The 10,415-nt window shown below is 50.3% G+C and overlaps 1 protein-coding gene across 1 annotated transcript; it reads right to left on the bottom strand.

Annotated features, from left to right (window-relative positions):
- Window positions 1-933: 933 nt before the first annotated feature.
- LOC136359817 (small basic protein 1-like) lies at window positions 934-1,994 on the bottom strand. The gene is made up of 2 exons (XM_066316755.1): window positions 1,937-1,994; window positions 934-1,070 (listed from the first exon to the last, which is right to left on the bottom strand). The coding sequence occupies exons 1-2, from the start codon at window positions 1,992-1,994 to the stop codon at window positions 934-936; spliced, it is 195 nt and encodes a 64-aa protein (XP_066172852.1).
- Between the last annotated feature and the right edge of the window lie 8,421 nt (window positions 1,995-10,415).

Genomic DNA, 10,415 nt, shown 5'->3' with positions numbered 1-10,415 from the left:
ACCTCTCCATGGGACTGAGAACTGAAGTGCAGAGGCTGAATGGGCTGATGGGGCTGTTGTGGCCCTACAAATAAACTGGGATTCAATTTGGGATTTTGGGATGTAAGGGGAAGGTTTATTCCCTGTTCCCACCTCTCCATGGGACTGAGAGCCCCAATTCAGAGGCTGAATGGGACTGATGGGGCTGTTGTGGCCCTACAAATAAACTGGGATACAATTTGGGATTTTGGGATGTAAGGGGAAGGTTTGTCTCCTGTTCCCACCTCTCCATGGGACTGAGAACTGCAGTGCAGAGGCTGAATGGGCTGATGGGGCTGTTGTGGCCCTACAAATAAACTGGGATTCAATTTGGGATTTTGGGATGTAAGGGGAAGGTTTATTCCCTGTTCCCACCTCTCCATGGGACTGAGAGCCCCAATTCAGAGGCTGAATGGGACTGATGGGGCTGTTGTGGCCCCTACAAATAAACTGGGATTCAATTTGGGATTTTGGGATGTAAGGGGAAGGTTTATTCCCTGTTCCCACCTCTCCATGGGACTGAGAACTGCAGTGCAGAGGCTGAATGGGCTGATGGGGCTGTTGTGACCCCTACAAATAAGCTGGGATTCAACTCGTGGAGGAGGGAGGCAGTGGATTAAGCAATCCCAGGTTTGCCACCACTCGGGTTTGAAAATCCCAAAGCCTTTGCTTTTCCTGGGCAGCTTTGGGGGCTGCCAGAAGCAGCTGGGGCTGTCAGGGGTTTGTCGTGGCCACTCTCGGGGGAGCTCTGTCCCCTCCCGGGAGGCGAATGAAGCTCACAGCACACAGAAATCATCTTATCTGCCCATCTTTATACTTCAAAGCACCGAGCACCGCCTCGGCCACACCCAGGGAACAACGCCGGCAGCTCCAGGGCGAGTTCTGCTCCTGCTCCGGGGCTGGATTCCTGCAGGGTCATTTCCCCTTTTTGGGCGAGGGCGAGGGGATGCAGCAGTGCAGCTCCTCGCAGTAGGGGCTGAAGGACCACTCCTCGGTTTCTCCGCAGGCGTGGGCGCAGTATCCATCACAAAAGCCCTTGGGCTGCCCCTGCCCTGCCGTGGGAGGAGACAGAGAGGGGGTTTTTTTTTGGAGAAAATCATGGATATGTAGGAAGGCAGAGCCCCAGGAGTTGTGTCCCTGCTGGTTTTCAGGGTGGTGGTGATGCTCTGGGGTTAAACCCGCCTAGGACAGGATGGATTTCATGTGGGAAATGGGTTTGTAGAGAATTCCCAAAGCCTGACAGAAGGCTCACACAATTTCATACATTTGTAGGCAAACTCTGAGATAAAGGGTGCTGACTTAGAGAGGCCATGGAATAGGAGAGACGTTGTTGAGAGAGAAATGGAACTAGAACCAAGTTTCAAATGATGACCTTGCAAATAGACTGGATATTTTGGAGAAATAGAATTGTAAAAGATGTATTGTAGTAGGGCCCAAGTGGGGTATTTTTAGATTATTGGCTTAGAAGCATTAGTAGCATTGTGTGGCAAAACTGATAGGCCAAAAAACGCTCATGATTTATTATAATTAGGGAATAGTTTGACTTCTGGTTGTGATGGTGTGAACTGTAACATCTGTACCATCTCACCCTTCTCATGAGACTGAAAACGGAATAAAATCTTTTAAAACACCTCTCAAGAGACCCGTCTCTATGTCAGAAAAAAGGTTTTTATGACCCTGGAGGACAACTGGGCGTTTACAAACCATCCCTTTACTCCTGTTGGATCCCTCTGCATGAAGGTGAGAGATGGGATTTGCAGTGTGGCACTCATCCCATCTCATCTCCAACCTGCCAGGATGGGTAAATCCCCAGGGCCCCGATCCCCACTGCCCCGGAGATGAGCCCCCTCCCTCACCCTGAGGCTGCAGAGGACACGGGTCACCCCGATTTCTCCACCTCCACACCTCCCTGTCTTACCTGGGGTGGCCAGGGAGAGAAGCAGGAGCACAGCAAAGGCCAGGCAGAGCACCCTCATGGCTGGAGGCCAGGGGGGATCGTGGCACACAGGGAGAAAAGCGTGTCCTGGGAGTCTGAGGGCAGAGGTTTTATAGAGGGACTCCGGCCACGAGCAGCACGGCCAGAGGAGAACCTTGGGCAAAGCCATCTCCCAGGAGCTGCTGTTTGCTCTCCAGTGTCACCCTGACCTTCTGGGCCCTCTCACAAAGGCACCTGGCAGCCAGACCATGCTCCATGGGGCACGTGGGGGCTGTTCCTGCTCTCCAGATCCGGCTCCAGCAGCGCCAGCCGGGGCTGCCCACGGCACAGCTGCTGCCAGGGCAGCTGGAATTCACTCTGGGATGGCTCCTGATAAGCTCTGGGCACTGTCTGCAAGGCACGGGCACAATGGGGTGTCAGATCCAGCCCAGGGAATGGTTTGATGGAGCATCCAACCCTGACCAGTGCTCTGGCACTGAGGATTGAAGAGTCATGGAACAGAATCCCAGAACAGTTTGGGTGGGAAGGGATCTTAAAGACCATCCAGTCCCACCCCCTGCCATGGGCAGGGACACCTTCCACTTTCCCAGATTGCTCCAAGCCCTGTCCAGCCTGGCCTGGGACATTTCCAATGGTGCAGAGGCAGCCACAGCTTCTCTGGGCAGCCTGTGCCAGGGCCTCAGTGCCTCACAAGGAACAATTTCTTCCAAAATCCCATCTAAATCTTCCCTCTTTCAGCTTTAGGACATTCCTCATTGTCCTGTCCCTCCATCCCTTGTCCCCAGTCCCTCTCCAGCTCTCCTGGAGCCCCTTTAGACTCTGGAAGGGGCTCTGAGCTCTCCTTGGAGCCTTTTATTCTCCAGGTGAACATTCCCAGCCTGGCTGCAGGGTAGAGGAGCTCCAGTTCTGTCACCAATTTCATGGGTCTCTTCTAGACTCACTCCAAGAGGTCCACATCCCTCTTATTGAATCAAAGAATCATTAAGGTGGGAAAATACCTCTGAGATCCTCGGGTGCAGTGAACCTGGCACCACTGTTGTTCACCACCAAACCCCATCCCCACATGTCATATCTACATCCCTTTGGGACAGTTCTAGGGATGGGGATACCACCACAGCCCTGGGTAGTCTGTGCCAGTGCCTGATCATTTTTTCAGTGAAGATATTTTCCCTAATATCCAGTTTAAATCTCCCTAAGTGCAACTTGGGGCTTTCCCTCTCATCCTGTCTCTGTTCCCTGAGAGCTGAGCTCAACTCTCCTCAGCTGCCCTCTCCTGTCAGGGAGTTGTGCAGAGCCACAAGGTTCCCCCTGAGCCTCCTTTTCTCCAGGCTGAGCCCCTTTCCCAGCTCCCTCAGATGCTCCTGGGGCTCCAGCCCCTTCCCCAGCTCCGTTCCCTTTCCTGGATGTTCCAGCTGGGGGTTCAGCCCAGGGCATGGGGAGTTCAGGGATGGCTCATGTCCATCTCTCAGCACCTTCTCCCAGGGCTGCTCCATCCCTTCTTTCCCAGCCTGGATTGATTCTGGGGACAACCTCAGTCCATGGGCAGGATCCTGAACTTGGCCTGATTTTCATCATATTGATTTGGCCCAAGCCTTTTTTTGGGTATTTTTCCTGAAATCTTTCCAAAAGGATCATGATGCTGATTAAAAGGGTTGTAGGCAAATATGTAAATGAAGCTAAGGAAATGAATTGCCACACTACATCTGATCAGAAGTCTCTCATGGTTCCAGTGCTATCCTGCCTAATGATTTTCATGGTTGTCTGGAAAGAATGCTTCAAAAATTCACAAATAAGAGGTTGAAAAAGACTGCAAAACATTAGGGGACAGGATTAGAAACCCAGTGGATCTCCTCGTGCTAAAACCATAATGAAAAAGAAAATTAAGTACTAGTGGAAGCTACCTCATCTGTACAGACAAGGATAATGAGCTGGAGAACACAGAACAGGGAGTTCCTGGCTGTGGGCAGTTCTGCAGGGATCATTTGTGGCCGTAGATCACAGGCAGGCACCAAAGAGCCGAGTCAGGGTGTTGGGAAAGCAGCACCAATTGTCCTACGAGTGCAAACAAAAGCTGAGCCTGGAAAACACAGGACGTACCCATGGCACAGCCCTTGGGAAGTGCATCCATCCAGCCACGTGCTCCACAACCCAGGGAAGCAGGGAAGGGGTTTAGGGGGGATCAGAAAATGGCTCAAGGTCACCAAGCAGGACCAGGGCAGTGCCTGTCCCCTGTGCTGGCTCTGCTGGGACACCTCCAGCCCTGGGGACAGCTCTGGGACCCTCCTGACAAGAGGGACATTGAGGGGCTGGAGTTGTCCAGGGAAGGGAACAGAGCTGGGGAAGGGGCTGGAGCACCAGGAGAGGCTGAGGGAGCTGGGAAAGGGCTCAGCCTGGAGAAAAGGAGGCTCAGGGGGGACCCTGTGGCTCTGCACAACTCCCTGACAGGAGGGGACAGCCAGGGGGATTCAGGCTCTGCTCCCAGGGAGCAAAGACAAGAAAAGGGGAAGTGGCCTCAAGCTCCATCAGGGAGGTTTAAACTGGATATTGGGAAAAATTTATTCCTTCAAAGTGTGGTCAGGCATTGGAATTGGCTGCCCAGTTCCATGGAATCCCCATCCCTGGAGGGATTTAAAAGCTGTGTGCATGTGGCACTTGGGGACATGGGTCAGTGGTGGCCTTGGCAGTGCTGAGGGAAGGCTTGGACTTGATCTTAGAGGTCTTTTCCCACCTAAATGATTCTGTGATTCTGTGATTAGGATGTGACCTACCAAAAAAAAAAAAAAAACCCAAAACTAACAAACCACCAAAAACCAAACCGCCCCCTCCAAAAAAACCCAAAAAACCAAACCACCAAAAAAACCCAAAACAAAACAAAACAAAACAACAACAACAAAAAAAAACAACCAAACAAACAAACAAAACCCAAAAAAACCCAAAACAAAACAAAACAAGAGATTCAAGTGGAATGGTTATGACCAGGAAAGAGAAAACATGGAAAACACAACAGTCCTCAAATCCAGGAAAGGGGATTTATTGGCGGCCAAGATGAGAATTCAGTGACCTGAACTTTGGCAAATTCCCCAAGGAGATTTTGCACCTCATTTTTAAATTTGCATCTGCTGCATTAAGTTATTAATTGCTTTTTCAATACATCTGTCCTTCTGGTGAATTTTAACTTCTTGCATTTCTTGTTCAAAATCCATATTTCAGCTACCCTCATTGTGAAAGAGGAGGGTTTTTTTTTTTGTTTTGTTTTGTTTTAAACTTTTATGATAAATACCTGGTTTACCTTAATATCCAACCTATTCTTTGGGTTAGGAAAATTGCAGAACTGTAGTTCTGTCCTCCTTAGGCCTCTAAAATGTTTGCAGCTTGTGAGACACCTTCACCAAGTTTCTATCCTGAGCTGACAGGGTACTGTCAGTACCTATACTTTATTTTGCAAAAACAAGTCCCCAGCTCTTTCTTTAACCTCTTCTTTCCCTACTTAAGGCCATCAGGGATGGGGAGATGAGCAGTGCACATCCCACAGGGTGATGCAGGATGCCCAAACCTCTTTCCTAACTTGCTTTAGGTAATTCAAACCCTCACTTTTTACAGAGATTATAGGTTTTTCCAAATTCTCACTGATTCAGCATTTGTCATTTTCCTTCCCTGTTGTGTTGAAAGATTCATCTGTTGCACTCTGAGGACTCAGGTTTGATGATATTGAGTAATTCTGAATCAGCCTCTTGTCCTTTCAGCCTCTTTCTCTTCTTGGCTGTTTATCAAAGTTATTAAACAGCCCAGTGAGCTGGGGCTGGAGGAGTTCCCTCGCAGAGCTCTGCTCCTGTTGGAAAGCCCAGGACTGTCTGGAGGGTCTGTGGGGACGAGGTGATGATCAAAGTGTCTCCTCCAGGCTCCCTGGAGCCCCAGAGCTCCCACCCATCCATCCATCCATCCGAGGGGACAACCAAAGGCACCTCCCTGAACATTTGCAGAATTTACCAGGGAGATTTTGCAGACACGGTTCAGAGGTGGGAGCAGGGATCCTTTCCAGGCCATCAGTCCCTGGACAATGCAGGGAGAGTTATCAGTGCATGGTGGCCCCGTTGCATCCCTCTGCATCCCTGCCAGAGGTTGGGAAAGGCCTGGAATTCTGTGATATCAATCTTGTTCTCCCCTCCTGGCTGCACCCGCAGATCTCCATCAGGTCCCTCTGACCCACAGCCTCATCCTTAAGGCCCAGACAGTGACATCCCCTATTCCTCTGTGTCCCCATCAGTGCTGGGATCCTATCTGATGTTGGGCAATGGCAGGAGGTGCCTGCCAGCACAATTGGGGAATTCTGGGCCATCACTGCAGGCCCAGCCCCAAACTTGGATGAATTGACTTGGATGAATTCCCGTGCGTCCCCAGCATCCTCTGCTCAGCAGGGAAATTCTCTATAAAACCCAGCAGCTCCAGGCTGCCTGTACATCACCTCCTCAGAGGTCTCCAGCTCTCCTCTCTCCAGCCTCGCTGAAGTCCCAGCTCCACTCCAGCCATGAAATTCCTCTACCTTGTCTTCACTCTTTTCCTCCTCTTCTCCCTGGCCACTCCAGGTAAGATGGGAAATGGGGTGGGATGAGCTTTGTATTAGCTGAGGTTCTTTTAAAGTAACTTTAGCTCAGTTCTTACCCTCTTTTATAACCTGGGCAGGTACTTCAGTGACTTCTTTCAAGGGACAATAAAATAAAAACTACCTCAGGGAAATTTGTATAGGAATAATTGAGACTTAAAACATCAGTGTCCAGTTTAAGAGTGAGCCCAGGATAGACAATTACAAACAAGGGTCTGGATGGGGCCACTTCTCCCAGGGATTTGGAGAATTTCATAGTGCTGGGAGGGGCGGGGGGGAGGCTTTTCAAGCAGCTCAGTGTCTGTCAAAGCTCAGTCCTGGGTGTGTTTAATGGCTTAAGCTGAAAAAGGGTAGATTTAGTTTGAATATGAGGAAGAAATTCTTCCCTGTGAGGGTGGGGACGCCCTGGCACAGGTTGCCCAGAGAAGCTGTGGCTGCCCCTGGATCCCTGGAAGTGTCCAAGGCCAGGCTGGACAGGGCTTGGAGCAACCTGGGATAGTGGAAGGTGTCCCTGCCCATGGCAGGAGATTGGAACAAAGTGATCTTTAAGGTCCCTTCCAACCCAAACCATTCCATGATTCCACGATTCTATGTTTGGTTTATTGACATGACACAACTGTTGCTGCTGTTCCCTGTTTCTCAGACTCTAAAGCTCTCTGGTCCCTCTCCAGGAATCAAGAAGGGATTTCGGGCTGAGATCTCCCAAAGGGGTATTAGAAACCCTCCTCAGATATCAATTCTCACCCACCCGGGGCAAGCCTTTCCCTTGGCCCACTTTTAACATTTTCATGGTGAATATTTGGTGCCAGACTGCTGTGGGACCAATTTTAAGATCTTTACAGCATCCTTGATGTGGCTTTTGCTGCTTTGCTTTGAGAACACTGATCCAGAGTCTCCCCTGATTCAGGAGAGTTACAAGGGAAGGAAACATCTATGGGCACAGGGAAACATCTTTAGGAACTTGGCTTTTGGGGCATTTCTCAGGAGGGAAATGGATCTGTTTCCTATGGGGACATCTTTTCCAAAGATGAGGGAGGTGCCCAAGGAGCTGTTCAGGCTCGTGACCTTCCAGGTCCCTTCCAGCTTTGAGGCTGAGCTTGGACAGGAGTGTTGGACATGTGGGGGGATGGAGCAGGACTTCCCTATGGACTGAGTGTGATCCTGCTGCCCACTGAGACTGGGAGGAGATGGGAGAGCATGGAAAAGGGGAAATGGGGAAATGGGGAACAGAGATGGGAAAATGGGAAAGTGGGGAAATGGGGAAATGGAGAAGAGAGATGGGGGAATAGGGAACAGAGATGGGGAAATGGGAAAATGGGGAAATGGGGAAATGGGGAAGAGACAAGGGGAAATGGGGAATAGAGATGGGGAAATGGAGAAGTGGAGAACAGAAATGAGGAACAACCACTCTCCCTCCCCTCTTGCAGGCTATGGGAAGTTCAGGAAGACCTGTGCTCCTGTGGGGTACTGCTCCTCAAAGTGTCGCGTGATGGATTTGAAATACACCTCTGGCGACTGCAAGTACTCGTGCTGCATCCCAACCACCTGGAAGGGGAAATAGGAGCTGAAAAGGGATCACCTGGGGAAGAGGAGGCACCACAATGGCCTTGGGAGAAGATTCCCAGCTGTCTGACCCCATTGTCATCCCCTCCTCTGAAAAAATAAAACAAAGAAAAAAAAGAGATGTAACTCTGGCCTGTGTGGTGTGGTTACTGGTGTCCCCGTGGTCCCTGCATTAAAACAGGTTCCCCAAGCCCAGCCCAAAGGCTCAGCAGCACAAAAAAAAAAAAGCCTGAACACCCACTGGCAATGAGCTGCAGGACTGCCAGTGGTCTGACAGGGTCAGGATTTGGGAACACGGTGCTGTTTTTCCTCTTGACTTCTCCATGGCCCTTAACACAGCTCTCTGGGGACAGGAGAGACTCTTTTAGCTCCTTGCTGCTTTTCAGGTCACAAGTTCTCTGCAGGTGCCTTTAAAAATGTCTATGGCTCAGCAATGTCTCCTCCCAAGCATAAAGCAGCCCATTTTCCATGAAAATTTCAGCAAGTGGGAAGCTGAGAGGCAACAAGGCTCTCACAGATCCCATGCAATGGATTGGACAGGAGGAGATCCCTCAGCAATTGCCACCATGGGCAAAACAGACTCTGCTTAGAAAATGAATATAACTCATTGAAAATCAGTGTCAGGGGAGGGAAATGAGGAACCAAAAAAACCCCCAAAAACCAAAAAAAACCAAAAAACCAAAAAACCAACCAAACAAAAAAACCAAAACCAAACCAAACCAAAACAAAAACAAACACCCCCGCCAAAAAAAAACCCACAACAAACCAACCAAAAAACCCAACGCCCCCCCAAACAAACAAACAAAAAACCCAAAACAAAATAAGAAACAAACAAAAGCCAAAACAACAACAGAAACAACAACAACAACAACAACAACAACAACAAAAACCACCACAAAAAAGCAAACAAAAATCCCCCACCCCCCAAAACTTAAAATTCTTCCCTCCCTGCCCGCTACTTCCTCCCATTCTGGGTGTCACCCTGGAATTTTCTCCCTCCTCCCCTCAGCAGGGGAATGGGGGTATGGTCAGTTGTCTCTGCTGCTCCTCAGGGGTTGAACACCTCACACACTTCCCCTGCTCCAGCCTGGATCCTTTCCATGGTGTCAATCCTTCAGGAATAGGCTGCTCCCCATGGGTCCCCCATGGAGTCACAAGTCCTGCCAGGGTCCTGCTCCACTTTGGGTTTCCCACAGGTTCACAGCCTCCTTCAGGCATCCCCCTGCTCCAGTGTGGGCTCTCCAGGGGCTGCAGGTGGATCTCTGCTCCCCCCTGGGCTCCCATGGGCTGCAGGGACACAGATGCCTCTCCCTGGGCTGGGAATCTCAGCTTTGGTGTCTGGAGCAGCTCCTGCTCCTCCTTCTGCACTGGCCTTGGAGCAGGGCTGTTCTCACATATTCTCTCTCTCCTCTCTCCAGGTGCTGTTTTACATTTTTTCCCCCTCTTTTCTCACCTCTGTTACCCCAGAGGCGCTGCCACTGTTGCTGATGGGCTCAGCCTTATCCAGTGGCACATCCATCCTAAAGAAAACTGGAATTTTGCATCAGGGACCAGAAGATCATTTCCCATCTAGAGGAAGGACAGCTCGAGGGTTGCATTGGGAAAACTTCGGGCAGTTCAATCCTCTCTTTGTCTTCTCTACTTCTGCTTTTATCTTGCAATGCAATGGATGCATTCAGTGCAGAGAGAGAGAAAAACTGCAAAACCACAGGGCCTGGGATTTGTTCAGCATCTTAGAGCTGTGATATCCAGCTGGACGTGGAGGGGAACCCCTCGTTCCCAGTCCCTACACGTGGACACATTTGGAGCAAGAGCATTTCCAGTGTTTGCTCCCCAGGACAGGCAGCCCCAGCCTGCTGTCAGCCCATTCCAGAGGGAACAGCATCAGGCAGTGCCAACATTGTTCAGGCTCAAACATCCATTCTCTGCCAGGAACACAACCTGCAGTGTCTCTGCTTGGGTTCAGCCTCTTCTTGGACTGGAGGTGCTGAAGGAGTTTTTTTGTTTCTCCGTAAAGGAGAGAGAAATGTGGGAAAGAACACATCAATCACAATCTGATGTAAATGTAAATGCCAGGACTTCTGTTTTTCCTGTCAGTAAACTGCTCTAGTGAAAAGTGTCCCTGCCTTGTCCTCTCCCTGTCCCTGCCCATGGCAGGGGCTTGGAAATAAATGACCTTTAATGTCCCTTCCAACCCAAACCATTCTGTGGTGACACTTCCCAGTTTATGGTGATGGACACTTCGTGGGGGGAAGTAGAGGCCCGAGCCACTCTGGCCATCTCTGCCCTTGGCATTTT

This window comes from Sylvia atricapilla, chromosome 3 (genome assembly GCF_009819655.1).
Source record: "Sylvia atricapilla isolate bSylAtr1 chromosome 3, bSylAtr1.pri, whole genome shotgun sequence".
NCBI lineage: Eukaryota > Metazoa > Chordata > Aves > Passeriformes > Sylviidae > Sylvia > Sylvia atricapilla.
Note: the sequence above shows the minus strand (reverse complement) of the source record. Positions and strands in the feature narration are given on the sequence as shown.